The sequence below is a fragment of the Oncorhynchus keta genome, chromosome 10, assembly GCF_023373465.1.
Source record: "Oncorhynchus keta strain PuntledgeMale-10-30-2019 chromosome 10, Oket_V2, whole genome shotgun sequence".
NCBI lineage: Eukaryota > Metazoa > Chordata > Actinopteri > Salmoniformes > Salmonidae > Oncorhynchus > Oncorhynchus keta.
The window spans coordinates 6324342-6339341 of NC_068430.1; the positions used below are offsets into that span (position 1 = coordinate 6324342).

General features: G+C 45.9%; 1 protein-coding gene across 1 annotated transcript in view; it reads left to right on the forward strand.

Moving 5' to 3' along the window:
• Window positions 1-15000, forward strand: part of LOC118378225 (glutamate receptor-interacting protein 2-like) — a 185390-nt gene that overhangs the window by 92454 nt on the left and 77936 nt on the right. Inside the window, exons 10-11 of the mRNA XM_052528611.1 lie at window positions 2804-2938; window positions 12541-12702. Of these exons, the coding sequence (XP_052384571.1) occupies window positions 2804-2938; window positions 12541-12702 (297 nt within the window). The remainder of the gene's footprint in view (window positions 1-2803; window positions 2939-12540; window positions 12703-15000) is intronic.

Consider the following 15000-nt stretch of genomic DNA (forward strand, 5'->3'; position numbering starts at 1 on the left):
GTTCAGCAGAGTAGAGTAGAGCAGAGTAGAGTAGACTTCAGCAGAGCAGAGTAGAGTAGAGCAGAGTATAGTACAGCAGAGCAGAGTCGAGTTCAGTAGAGTAGAGTAGAGTTCAGTAGAGTTCAGTAGAGTAGAGCAGAGTAGAGTAGAGCAGAGTAGAGTTCAGTAGAGTAGAGCAGAGTAGAGAAGAGTAGAGTAGAGTAGAGTTCAGTAGAGTAGAGCAGAGTAGAGTAGAGTTCAGTAGAGTAGAGCAGAGTAGAGTAGAGTTCAGTAGAGTAGAGCAGAGTAGAGTAGAGCAGAGTAGAATAGAGTTCAGTAGAGTAGAGTTCAGTAGAGTAGAGCAGAGTAGAGCAGAGTAGAGTTCAGTAGAGTAGAGCAGAGTAGAGCAGAGTAGAGTAGAGTTCAGTAGAGCAGAGCAGAGTAGAGTAGAGTAGAGCAGACTAGAGTAGAGTTCAGTAGAGTAGAGCAGAGTCGAGTTCAGTAGAGTAGAGTAGAGTTCAGCAGAGTAGAGTAGAGTTCAGCAGAGTAGAGTAGAGTTCAGTAGAGTAGAGTTCAGTAGAGTAGAGCAGAGTAGAGCAGAGTAGAGTTCAGTAGAGTAGAGCAGAGTAGAGTAGAGTAGAGCAGAGCAGAGCAGAGTAGAGTTCAGCAGAGTAGAGTTCAGTAGAGTAGAGTAGAGTAGAGTTCAGCAGAGTAGAGTAGAGTTCAGCAGAGTAGAATATAGAGTTCAGTAGAGTAGAGTTCAGTAGAGTAGAGCAGAGTAGAACAGAGTAGAGTTCAGTAGAGTAGAGCAGAGTAGAGCAGAGTAGAGCAGAGCAGAGCAGAGTAGAGTAGAGCAGAGTAGAGTAGAGTTCAGCAGAGTAGAGCAGAGTCGAGTTCAGTAGAGTAGAGCAGAGTCGAGTTCAGTAGAGTAGAGTAGAATAGAGTTCAGCAGAGTAGAGTAGAGTTCAGCAGAGTAGAGTAGAGTTCAGCAGAGTAGAGTAGAGTTCAGTAGAGTAGAGAAGAGTAGAGCAGAGTAGAGCAGAGCAGAGTAGAGCAGAGTATAGTACAGCAGAGCAGAGTCGAGTTCAGTCGAGTAGAGTAGAGTTCAGTAGAGTAGAGTACAGTACAGTACAGTACAGTAGAGTATAGTGCAGTAGAGCAGAGTACAGTAGAGTATAGTACAGTAGAGCAGAGTTCAGTAGAGTAGAGTGCAGTAGAGTAGAGTACAGTAGAGCAGAGCAGAGTTCAGTAGAGTAGAGCAGAGTTCAGTAGAGTAGAGCAGAGTTCAGCAGAATAGAGCAGAGAACAGTAGAGTAGAGTACGGTAGAGCAGAGCAGAGTTCAGTAGAGCAGAGTTCAGCAGAGTAGAGTAGAGTTCAGTAGAGCAGAGTACAGTAGAGCAGAATAGAGTTCAGTAGAGTAGAGCAGAGCAGAATACAGTAGAGCAGAGCAGAGTGCTTTAGAGCAGAGTACAGTAGAGTAGAGTACGGTAAAGCAGAGCAGAGTTCAGTAGAGCAGAGTTCAGCAGAGTAGAGTTCAGTAGAGCAGAGTACAGTAGAGCAGAATAGAGTTCAGTAGAGTAGAGCAGAGCAGAATACAGTAGAGCAGAGCAGAGTGCTTTAGAGCAGAGTACAGGAGAGTAGAGTACGGTAGAGCAGAGCAGAGTTCAGTAGAGTAGAGCAGAGTTCAGCAGAGTAGAGTTCAGTAGAGCAGAGTACAGTAGAGCAGATAATAGGGAACAGTAGAGCAGAGTACAGCAGAGCAGAGCATAGTTCAGTAGAGCAGAGCAGAGTACATTAGAGTAGAGTAGAGTACAGCAGAGCAGAGCATAGTTCAGTAGAGTAGAGCAGAGTACAGTAGAGCAGATAATAGGGAACAGTAGAGCAGAGTACAGCAGAGCAGAGCATAGTTCAGTAGAGCAGAGTACAGTAGAGTAGAGTACAGTAGAGTAGAGTACAGCAGAGCAGAGCATAGTTCAGTAGAGCAGAGTACAGTAGAGTAGAGTACAGTAGAGTATAGCAGAGCAGAGCAGAGCAGAGTACAGTAGAGCAGAGCAGAGCAGAGCATAGTTCAGTAGAGTAGAGTACAGTAGAGCAGAGTAGAGTACAGTAGAACAGAGTCTAGCAGAGTTCAGTAGAGCAGAGTACAGTAGAGCAGAGTAGAGTACAGTAGAGCAGAGTCTAGCAGAGTTCAGTAGAGCAGAGTTCAGTAGAGCAGAGTTCAGTAGAGCAGAGTACAGTAGAGTAGAGCATTGCAGTAGAGTCTAACAGAGTAGAGTAGAGCAGAGTACTGTAGAGTACAGTAGAGCAGAGTACAGTAGAGCAGAGTACAGTAGAGCAGAGTACAGTAGAGCAGAGTACAGTAGAGCAGAGTACAGTACAGCACAGTAGAGTAGAGCATTGCAGTAGAGTCTAACAGAGTAGAGTAGAGCAGAGTACTGTAGAGTCTAGCAGAGCAGAGTACAGTAGTGCAGAGCAGGGATGTCTGGCCCATGTCTGCTACACAATGGCTGCAGGCCCAGAATCTGAACCAGTGTGGCTACATCCCACAATATTTAAATTAGCTGTAAACTGTGTCACCCACTTTGCTGAAAACACTCCGCTCCAGTCCCGTCCCGTCCAATCGGGTTGGTGCTCGATCAAACCGGGTGACAGTACGGAAGAAAAATAGTTGTCACTCTATAATTCTGTGTTTCAGTAAAAGTCCTACTCATGGTACCCCTTGTTTGATCTAGAGGTTTTAGCTTAACAGGTGAACTAACATACAGTGTTGTGACCATGCGTTCGAATCCAGCCGTTTACACTTCTCTCTGTTTTGTGTTTCAGTGAAGGTTCAGAAGAGTGACCACCCCCACTCGTGGGACCCCTGTGTGAACTACTGTCCCCCCCAGCACCCCTCCTCTCACTGTAAGACCTGGACCACCTCTAACAACCCCTCCAGCACACAGGAATACTGCAAATGTAAGTATCGCCTCTGTTTCTGTTTTCTGTCTCCCCAGAAAACAACAAACTGGTTCTGTGAAAAGTTCCCAGAAATTCACTCTGCTCTACTGAACTCTATTCTGCTCTACTGTACTCTGCTCTACTTCACACTGCTCTGCTGTATTCTGCTCTGCTCTACTCTACTGAACTCTGCTCTTCTCATAACACAAAACAAAACGGTCCAGTTCTGTGGATGATTCTACAATGTGTATTTTAGGGTGCTAGGACCCACTAGAGTACGTTGAAAACTAGAACCCTGCCTCTCAGCCTATCAGTACCCGCTAGAGAACGTTGAAAACTAGAACCCCGCCTCTCAACCTATCAGGACCCACTAAAAGAACGTTGAAAACTAGAACCCTGCCTCTCAGCCTATCAGTACCTGCTAGAGAACGTTGAAAACTAGAACCCCGCCTCTCAACCTATCAGGACCCACTAAAAGAACGTTGAAAACTAGAACCCCGCCTCTCAGCCTTTCAGGACCCACTAAAAGAACGTTGAAAACTAGAACCCCTCCTCTCAGCCTATCAGGACCCACTAAAAGAACGTTGAAAACTAGAACCCCGCCTTTCAGCCTATCAGGACCCACTAAAAGAACGTTGAAAACTAGAACCCCGCCTCTCAGCCTATCAGGACCCACTAAAAGAACGTTGAAAACTAGAACCCCGCCTTTCAGCCTATCAGGACCCGCTAGACAACGTTGAAAAATATAACCCCGCCTTTTAGCCTATCAGGACCCCCTAGAGAACGTTGAAAACTAGAACCCCGCCTCTCAGCCTATCAGGACCCGCAAGAGAACGTTGAAAACCAGAACCCCGCCTCTCAGCCTATCAGGACCCACTAAAAGAACGTTGAAAACTAGAACCCCGCCTCTCAGCCTATCAGGACCCACTAAAAGAATGTTGAAAACTAGAACCCCGCCTCTCAGCCTATCAGGACCCACTAAAATAACGTTGAAAACTAGAACCCCTCCTCTCAGCCTATCAGGACCCACTAAAAGAACGTTGAAAACTAGAACCCCGCCTCTCAGCCTATCAGGACCCACTAGAGAACGTTGCCGGACATCAGATGCATATCGACCCTCAAGGCGCTGCAAACATGATACCCTTGATACATAATACTCGCACTATTGTAAAGGATTCATTGCGTAAAGGATTCATTTTATTTTTATTTATTTGTTTAGATAAAGTCAAAGATATGTTTTGTATAATTCTACAAAGTCCTAGAAAACAAAGTAGGCCTGTAGTCTGTTTTAGTTTCCGTTACAATAAACACATTACAATCCATTCGATCCACTTTATTTATAGATTTGATTAGTAATATAATTATACTCATTCATAAAGTTCAGTTACAGCGTCTTTTGAAGTAAAAATAATAATATAACCAGCCAGGTGAAATGATTTGATGTGTTCCTAAACACAAGCACCAGTGAATAAACAATTATCAAGGAAGAATTGCATAAATAAATATCAGTGGAAATATATTCATGACAAGATATTACAAACAGTCATTTCTTGATTGTACCCAACACTGTATTGTGCCCATATACAGTGCCTTGCGAAAGTATTCGGCCCCCTTGAGGTGCATTTATACGGAGACTTGATTACACACAGGTGGATTGTATTTATCATCATTAGTCATTTAGGTCAACGTTGGATCATTCAGAGATCCTCACTGAACTTCTGGAGAAAGTTTGCTGCACTGAAAGTAAAGGGGCTGAATAATTTTGCACGCCCAATTTTTAAGTTTTTGATTTGTTAAAAAAGTTTGAAATATACAATAAATGTTGTTCCACTTCATGATTGTGTCCCACTTGTTGTTGATTCTTCACAAAAAAATACAGTTTTATATCTTTATGTTTGAAGCCTGAAATGTGGCAAAAGGTCGCAAAGTTCAAGGGGGCCGAATACTTTCGCAAGGCACTGTACCTTTAGTCATGACTTAATGTCGTCTTCTCTCCACGCTTTGGGTTCCCAGTCAGCATACAGCTTCAGGGCTTTGTGTGAACAAGCCCCACTAACACATCGATGGCACTACACACAGGTTCCATGGGCCTTGTTTTGTGTACTGCATGGTGTCGCACAATCTCTGTTGAAGCGAGTGCGTGGCGTGGTTCACGGGGGGAAAAGTCCATACCATCACTATCAGACCAAAATAACTCAACATCCATGATCTTCCCGCTGGACCCCCCCCCAACCTCACCCCCACCCACACCACCCCCCACCCTCACCCCCACCCACCCACACCACCCCCACCCACCCCACCCACCCACACCACCCCCACCCCCACCCCCACCCCGCGGACATCAATGCTTTCATCCATAGACATAGTCTCACGTTCTGTTTCCTTTTTCTGTGCTAATGAGCAAACGGGAACAATCTCTGATGTGCTGCAACATTTGCATGTCACATAAACTCGTGGTGGTAGTTGGGATCATCGTCTCAGTTGGTTCTGTTCTGGGGTTTTTTTTCTGAGGCGAGGCTCAGGCATCAGAGGCTCCAAGTCAACATCAGAATCAGACGAAGATTCTTCATCAGTAACAGCGACCGCAAACTCATTTAAATTCGGCGGCATTTGCAATGCTGTCAGTGCTTCCGTTAGTTTGGTCGGGCCATTGAACTACACACAGTGTATGTTGTACTCAGTGTCTGATTTGACTCTCTGAGGGGAAATGATGTACCATTTCCAGCCTTTCATAATAAAATAATTAGACCGCCCACAACGCCCACAATTCTTCATCGTCATTACACTATTGTTCTAAATTCAATCATCCTCTTCAACCTCATCGTGTCTCCCGAGTGGCACAGCGGTCTAAGGCTCAGTGCTACAGGCGTCACTACAGACCCTGGTTCCATCCTGGGCTGTTTCACAACTGGCCATGATCAGGAGTCCCACAGGGTGTTGCACACTTTGCCTGGTGTCGTCCGGGTTTGGCCTGGGTAGGCCGCCATTTGTAAAATAAGAATTTGATCTTAACTGACTTGCCTGATTAAATACTTTTTAAAAAATGGATTAATCATTCAGTTCATTGACGTCACATGCACCATTATCACCTTCTATCTGGTTTCATCTCCCATTATCACCTTCTATCTGGTTTCATCTCCCATTATCACCTTCTATCTGGTTTCCATCTCCCATTATCACCTTCTATCTGGTTTCATCTCCCATGATCACCTTCTATCTGGTTTCATCTCCCATTATCACCTTCTATCTGGTTTCATCTCCCATTATCACCTTCTATCTGGTTTCATCTCCCATTATCACCTTCTATCTGGTTTCATCTCCCATTATCACCTTCTATCTGGTTTCCATCTCCCATTATCACCTTCTACCTGGTTTCCATCTCCCATTATCACCTTCTATCTGGTTTCCATCTCCCATTATCACCTTCTATCTGGTTTCATCTCCCATTATCACCTTCTATCTGGTTTCATCTCCCATTATCACCTTCTACCTGGTTTCATCTCCCATTATCACCTTCTATCTGGTTTCCATCTCCCATTATCACCTTCTATCTGGTTTCATCTCCCATTATCACCTTCTATCTGGTTTCATCTCCCATTATCACCTTCTATCTGGTTTCCATCTCCCATTATCACCTTCTATCTGGTTTCATCTCCCATTATCACCTTCTACCTGGTTTCATCTCCCATGATCACCTTCTATCTGGTTTCATCTCCCATTATCACCTTCTATCTGGTTTCATCTCCCATTATCACCTTCTATCTGGTTTCCATCTCTCATTATCACCTTCTATCTGGTTTCATCTCCCATGATCACCTTCTATCTGGTTTCATCTCCCATTATCACCTTCTATCTGGTTTCATCTCCCATTATCACCTTCTACCTGGTTTCATCTCCCATTATCACCTTCTATCTGGTTTCATCTCCCATGATCACCTTCTACCTGGTTTCATCTCCCATTATCACCTTCTACCTGGTTTCATCTCCCATTATCACCTTCTATCTGGTTTCATCTCCCATGATCACCTTCTATCTGGTTTCCATCTCCCATTATCACCTTCTATCTGTTTTCCATCTCCCATTATCACCTTCTACCTGGTTTCATCTCCCATTATCACCTTATACCTGGTTTCATCTCCCATTATCACCTTCTATCTGGTTTCCATCTCCCATTATCACCTTCTATCTGGTTTCATCTCCCATTATCACCTTCTATCTGGTTTCCATCTCCCATTATCACCTTCTATCTGGTTCCATCTCCCATTATCACCTTCTATCTGGTTTCATCTCCCATTATCACCTTCTATCTGGTTTCATCTCCCATTATCACCTTCTATCTGGTTTCCATCTCCCATTATCACCTTCTAACTGGTTTCCATCTCCCATTATCATCTGGTTTCCATCTCCCATTATCACCTTCTACCTGGTTTCCATCTACCATTATCACCTTCTATCTGGTTTCCATCTCCCATTATCACCTTCTACCTGGTTTCCATCTCCCATTATCACCTTCTATCTGGTTTCCATCTCCCATTATCACCTTCTATCTGGTTTCCATCTCCCATTATCACCTGCTATCTGGTTTCCATCTCCCATGATCACCTTCTATCTGGTTTCCATCTCTCATTATCACCTTCTATCTGGTTTCATCTCCCATTATCACCTTCTACCTGGTTTCATCTCCCATTATCACCTTCTACCTGGTTTCCATCTCCCATTATCATCTTCTATCTGGTTTCCATCTCCTATTATCACCTTCTATCTGGTTTCCATCTCCCATTATCACCTTCTACCTGGTTTCCATCTCCCATTATCACCTTCTACCTGGTTTCATCTCCCATTATCACCTTCTACCTGGTTTCCATGCACCATTATCACCTTCTACCTGGTTTCCATCTCCCATTATCACCTTCTACCTGGTTTCCATCTCCCATTATCACCTATCTGGTTTCATCTCCCATTATCACCTTCTATCTGGTTTCCATCTCCTATCACCTGGTTTCCATCACCTTCTATCTGGTTTCCCATTCATCCATTGGTTTCCATCTCCCAAGGAATAGCATATTTTAATTTTAAGTTTATTATTATCACCTTCTATCTGGTTTCCATCTCCCATTATCACCTTCTATCTGGTTTCATCTCCCATTATCACCTTCTATCTGTTTTTGGTTTCCATCTCCCATAGTATCTCCCATGCCATCTCCAATGATCACCTTCTAATCACTGGTTTCTCTCCCATAGTGGTTTCATGTGCTGAATTCAGAGGTTTCCATCTCCCATAATACTGGTTTCCATCTCCCATTAGTAGTCATGTGCTGAATTCAGAATTTACTGCCTCCTAGTGGTCATGTGCTGAATTCAGAATTTACTGTCTCCTAGTGGTCATGTGCTGAATTCAGAATAATACTCTCCATCCCATCTGGTTTCCATCTCCCATTATCACCTTCTATCTGCCTCCTAGTGGTCATGTGCTGAATTCAGAATAATACTGCCTCCTAGTGGTCATGTGCTGAATTCAGAATAATACTGCCTCCTAGTGGTCATGTGCTGAATTCAGAATAATACTGCCTCCTAGTGGTCATGTGCTGAATTCAGAATAATACTGCCTCCTAGTGGTCATGTGCTGAATTCAGAATAATACTGCCTCCTAGTGGTCATGTGCTGAATTCAGAATAATACTGCCTCCTAGTGGTCATGTGCTGAATTCAGAGTAATACTGCCTCCTAGTGGTCATGTGCTGAATTCAGAATAATACTGCCTCCTAGTGGTCATGTGCTGAATTCAGAGTAATACTGCCTCCTAGTGGTCAGGTGCTGAATTCAGAGTAATACTGCCTCTGAGTGGTCATGTGCTGAATTCAGAATAATACTGCCTCTGAGTGGTCATGTGCTGAATTCAGAATAATACTGCCTCCGAGTGGTCAGGTGCTGAATTCAGAGTAATACTGCCTCCTAGTGGTCAGGTGCTGAATTCAGAATAGTACTGCCTCTGAGTGGTCATGTGCTGAATTCAGAATAATACTGCCTCCGAGTGGCCATGTGCTGAATTCAGAGTAATACTGCCTCCTAGTGGTCAGCTGCTGAATTCAGAATAATACTGCCTCCGAGTGGTCATGTGCTGAATTCAGAATAATACTGCCTCCGAGTGGTCATGTGCTGAATTCAGAGTAATACTGCCTCCTAGTGGTGATGTGCTGAATTCAGAATAATACTGCCTCCTAGTGGTCAGGTGCTGAATTCAGAGTAATACTGCCTCCTAGTGGTCAGCTGCTGAATTCAGAATAATACTGCCTCCGAGAGGCCATGTGCTGAATTCAGAGTAATACTGCCTCCTAGTGGTCATGTGCTGAATTCAGAGTAATACTGCCTCCGAGTGGCCATGTGCTGAATTCAGTATAATACTGCCTCCTAGTGGTCAGGTGCTGAATTCAGAGTAATACTGCCTCCGAGTGGTCAGGTGCTGAATTCAGAGTAATACTGCCTCTGAGTGGTCATGTGCGGATATTCTTGGAAAAAGTGAAATGGAGCTTGCACCTCTTCAATTTTGAGTTATTTGACAAATGTAAGAGTCATAGAAACTTCAGAATATGCACTTTGCAACAACTCTACCTGCATGTGATTCTGAAGGAAGATTTGATAATGTGATGCTCTTTTCCCCAGCATCTGTCAATTACAAGATGCGCCCATCTCTTCATGTAAAATTTGACAACTGATTGGCCTAATATTGTCACTCATCAGATTATTGTCAACTTTATATTGTCTATGGACAAACTCTTATTATTAAACTCTTATTAAACTTATTATGTATGAAATTAGTTTCGGTGTAGTTTAGGTGTAGGTTGGATGGTTTGGCTGTGCAGGTTGACTGAGTTTAGATGTAGTTTGGCTGTGCAGGTTGACTGAGTTTAGATGTAGTTTGGATGGGCCGGCTTTGCAGGTTGACTGAGTTTAGATGTAGTTTGGATGGGCCGGCTGTGCAGGTTGACTGAGTTTAGATGTAGTTTGGCTGTGCAGGTTGACTGAGTTTATATGTAGTTTGGATGGGCCGGCTGTGCAGGTTGACTGAGTTTAGATGTAGTTTGGATGGGCCGGCTGTGCAGGTTGACTGAGTTTAGATGTAGTTTGGCTGTGCAGGTTGACTGAGTTTAGATGTAGTTTGGATGGGCCGGCTGTGCAGGTTGACTGAGTTTAGATGTAGTTTGGATGGGCCGGCTGTGCAGGTTGACTGAGTTTAGATGTAGTTTGGCTGTGCAGGTTGACTGAGTTTAGATGTAGTTTGGATGGGCCGGCTGTGCAGGTTGACTGAGTTTAGATGTAGTTTGGCTGTGCAGGTTGACTGAGTTTAGATGTAGTTGGGATGGGCCGGCTGTGCAGGTTGACTGAGTTTAGATGTAGTTTGGCTGTGCAGGTTGACTGATTTTAGATGTAGTTTGGATGGGCCGGCTGTGCAGGTTGACTGAGTTTAGATGTAGTTTGGATGTGCAGGTTGACTGATTTTAGATGTAGGGTGAGGGTGACTGTTTAGATGTAGTTTGGATGGGCCGGCTGTGCAGGTTGACTGAGTTTAGATGTAGTTTGGCTGTGCAGGTTGACTGAGTTTAGATGTAGTTTGGATGGGCCGGCTGTGCAGGTTGACTGAGTTTAGATGTAGTTTGGATGGGCCGGCTGTGCAGGTTGACTGAGTTTAGATGTAGTTTGGATGGGCCGGCTGTGCAGGTTGACTGAGTTTAGATGTAGTTTGGATGGGCCGGCTGTGCAGGTTGACTGAGTTTAGATGTAGTTTGGCTGTGCAGGTTGACTGAGTTTAGATGTAGTTTGGATGGGCCGGCTGTGCAGGTTGACTGAGTTTAGATGTAGTTTGGATGGGCCGGCTGTGCAGGTTGACTGAGTTTAGATGTAGTTTGGCTGTGCAGGTTGACTGAGTTTAGATGTAGTTTGGATGGGCCGGCTGTGCAGGTTGACTGAGTTTAGATGTAGTTTGGCTGTGCAGGTTGACTGAGTTTAGATGTAGTTTGGATGGGCCGGCTGTGCAGGTTGACTGAGTTTAGATGTAGTTGGGATGGGCCGGCTGTGCAGGTTGACTGAGTTTAGATGTAGTTTGGCTGTGCAGGTTGACTGATTTTAGATGTAGTTTGGATGGGCCGGCTGTGCAGGTTGACTGAGTTTAGATGTAGTTTGGATGGGCCGGCTGTGCAGGTTGACTGAATTTAGATGTAGTTTGGCTGTGCAGGTTGACTGAGTTTAGATGTAGTTTGGATGGGCCGGCTGTGCAGGTTGACTGAGTTTAGATGTAGTTTGGATGGGCCGGCTGTGCAGGTTGACTGAGTTTAGATGTAGTTTGGCTGTGCAGGTTGACTGAGTTTAGATGTAGTTTGGATGGGCCGGCTGTGCAGGTTGACTGAGTTTAGATGTAGTTTGGATGGGCCGGCTGTGCAGGTTGACTGAGTTTAGATGTAGTTTGGCTGTGCAGGTTGACTGAGTTTAGATGTAGTTTGGATAGGCCGGCTGTGCAGGTTGACTGAGTTTAGATGTAGTTTGGATGGGCCGGCTGTGCAGGTTGACTGAGTTTAGATGTAGTTTGGATGGGCCGGCTGTGCAGGTTGACTGAGTTTAGATGTAGTTTGGATGGGCCGGCTGTGCAGGTTGACTGATTTTAGATGTAGTTTGGATGGGCCGGCTGTGCAGGTTGACTGAGTTTAGATGTAGTTTGGATGGGCCGGCTGTGCAGGTTGACTGAGTTTAGATGTAGTTTGGCTGTGCAGGTTGACTGAGTTTATATGTAGTTTGGATGGGCCAGCTGTGTTGACTGAGTTTAGATGTAGTTTGGATGGGCCGGCTGTGCAGGTTGACTGAGTTTAGATGTAGTTTGGCTGTGCAGGTTGACTGAGTTTAGATGTAGTTGGGATGGGCCGGCTGTGCAGGTTGACTGAGTTTAGATGTAGTTTGGCTGTGCAGGTTGACTGATTTTAGATGTAGTTTGGATGGGCCGGCTGTGCAGGTTGACTGAGTTTAGATGTAGTTTGGATGGGCCGGCTGTGCAGGTTGACTGAGTTTAGATGTAGTTTGGATGGGCCGGCTGTGCAGGTTGACCGAGTTTAGATGTAGTTTGGATGGGCCGGCTGTGCAGGTTGACTGAGTTTAGATGTAGTTTGGATGGGCCGGCTGTGCAGGTTGACTGAGTTTAGATGTAGTTTGGATGGGCCGGCTGTGCAGGTTGACTGAGTTTAGATGTAGTTTGGATGGGCCGGCTGTGCAGGTTGACTGAGTTTAGATGTAGTTGGGATGGGCCGGCTGTGCAGGGTTACTGGCATCGTTTCTTTTCCACTCATCAACTTGGAGTCAAGGACATGTTGTGTATTATTCTAAAAGGCCAACTGCAACACACAGCATGTTTTCAATCCCCTTACTTAATTGGAACACCGACTGCAAGCCAGGCCTAATCGCCCAACATCAGTGCCTGACCTCACTAATGCTCTTGTGGCTAAATGGAAGCAAGTCCACCAACAGCCTTCCCAGAAGAGTCTCTCTCTCCCTCTCTCTCTTTCTCTAGCCATAGTGACACTTCTCTCTCTCCTTTCTCTCTCTCCAGCACTAGTGACTTCTCTCTATCTCTCTCCACAGCCCTAGTGTCTACCAACTTCTCCCCTGGTTCCACCACCACAACATCAGGTCCTGGGTCGACCAGCCAGATATCCAGTACGCTGCCCCGTGCAGCCGTCCCCATGAGCCCACGCAACTCCATGATGAAGAGACGACAGAGGAAAAAAGAGCATAAGAGCTCATGTATGTATAGCCCCTCATAGTAGCCCCTCATATTATCCCTTCTTAGTAGCCCCTCATAGTAGCCCCTCATAGTAGCCCCTCATAGTAGCCCCTCTTAGTAGCCCCTCTTAGTAGCCCCTCATAGTAGCCCCTCTTAGTAGCCCCTCATGATAGCCCCTCATAGTAGCCCCTCATAGTAGCCCCTCTTAGTAGCCCCTCATATTATCCCCTCTTAGTAGCCCCTCATATTATCCCCTCTTAGTAGCCCCTCCTAGTAGCCCCTCTTAGTAGCCCCTCATATGATCCCTTCTTAGTAGCCCCTCCTAGTAGCCCCTCATAGTAGCCCCTCCTAGTAGCCCCTCATAGTAGCCCCTCTTAGTAGCCCCTCTTAGTAGCCCCTCATAGTAGCCCCTCTTAGTAGCCCCTCATGATAGCCCCTCCTAGTGGCCCCTCTTAGTAGCCCCTCTTAGTAGCCCCTCATGATAGCCCCTCTTAGTAGCCCCTCATAGTAGCCCCTCATAGTAGCCCCTCATATTAGCCCCTCCTAGTAGCCCCTCATAGTAGCCCCTCATAGTAGCCCCTCATATTAGCCCCTCATAGTAGCCCCTCATAGTAGCCCCTCATAGTAGCCCCTCTTAGTAGCCCCTCATATTAGCCCCTCCTAGTAGCCCCTCATAGTAGCCCCTCCTAGTAGCCCCTCTTAGTAGCCCCTCATATTAGCCCCTCCTAGTAGCCCCTCATAGTAGCCCCTCCTAGTAGCCCCTCTTAGTAGCCCCTCATAGTAGCCCCTCATAGTAGCCCCTCATATTAGCCCCTCATAGTAGGCCCTCATAGTAGCCCCTCATAGTAGCCCCTCTTAGTAGCCCCTCATATTAGCCCCATCATAGTAGCCCCTCATAGTAGCCCCTCATATTAGCCCCTCATAGTAGCCCCTCATAGTAGCCCCTCCTAGTAGCCCCTCATAGTAGCCCCTCATAGTAGCCCCTCTTAGTAGCCCCTCCTAGTAGCCCCTCATAGTAGCCCCTCCTAGTAGCCACTCATAGTAGCCACTCATAGTAGCCCCTCTTAGTAGCCCCTCATAGTAGCCCCTCATAGTAGCCCCTCATATTAGCCCCTCATAGTAGCCCCTCATAGTAGCCCCTCATAGTAGCCCCTCTTAGTAGCCCCTCATATTAGCCCCTCATAGTAGCCCTCATAGTAGCCCCTCATATTAGCCCCTCATAGTAGCCCCTCATAGTAGCCCCTCCTAGTAGCCCCTCCTAGTAGCCCCTCATAGTAGCCCCTCCTAGTAGCCCCTCTTAGTAGCCCCTCATATTAGCCCCTCCTAGTAGCCCCTCATAGTAGCCCCTCCTAGTAGCCCCTCATAGTAGCCCCTCTTAGTAGCCCCTCATAGTAGCCCCTCATAGTAGCCCCTCATATTAGCCCCTCATAGTAGCCCCTCATAGTAGCCCCTCTTAGTAGCCCCTCATAGTAGCCCCTCATAGTAGCCCCTCATATTAGCCCCTCATAGTAGCCCCTCATAGTAGCCCCTCCTAGTAGCCCCTCATAGTAGCCCCTCATAGTAGCCCCTCTTAGTAGCTCCTCTTAGTAGCCCCTCATATTAGCCCTTCTTAGTAGCCCCTCATAGTAGCCTCTCCTAGTAGCCCCTCATATTAGCCCCTCCTAGTAGCCCCTCATAGTAGCCTCTCCTAGTAGCCCCTCATAGTAGCCTCTCCTAGTAGCCCCTCATATTAGCCTCTCCTAGTAGCCCCTCATAGTAACCTCTCCTAGTAGCCCCTCATATTAGCCCCTCCTCGTAGCCCCTGTAGTGGAACTTTCCTGTATTTACCAAATCATGAGAGCAAACCACACACAAGTCAGAGTTATCATAAAGTCCATCTTTAATTATGATGAGCTCCATCACAACCCTGTGACTCTCAGATCAATTCAGTGTCTATAAATGAATTCTCTGAGAGTGTCCTTACAAAACAGTTCTTAGTATCATTTATAGCCAAGACACACCCATCTCAACTCACATGACGAATAACAGATCTTAGGAACATCACAAAGGAAGACTTTACTTGAGAGAGGAGTATCCCATAGCCAGATAGCATTAGCTATGAATTATCGTTCAGCTTCATCTCCTAAACTATGTTCTTATCTCGCTCTTAGTACCACTCAGGACCAAAAACAAATCCTCATCCACTAGCATATATCAAATACACCCCTCCTGGACAAGATCACAGAGACACAGTGACTGGCCCCAAGACATTGTGGAGCCAAGAGATCATTGGTTCCCCCTCAATCATCCCTTCACATGGTTTAAAAGATATGTTTACA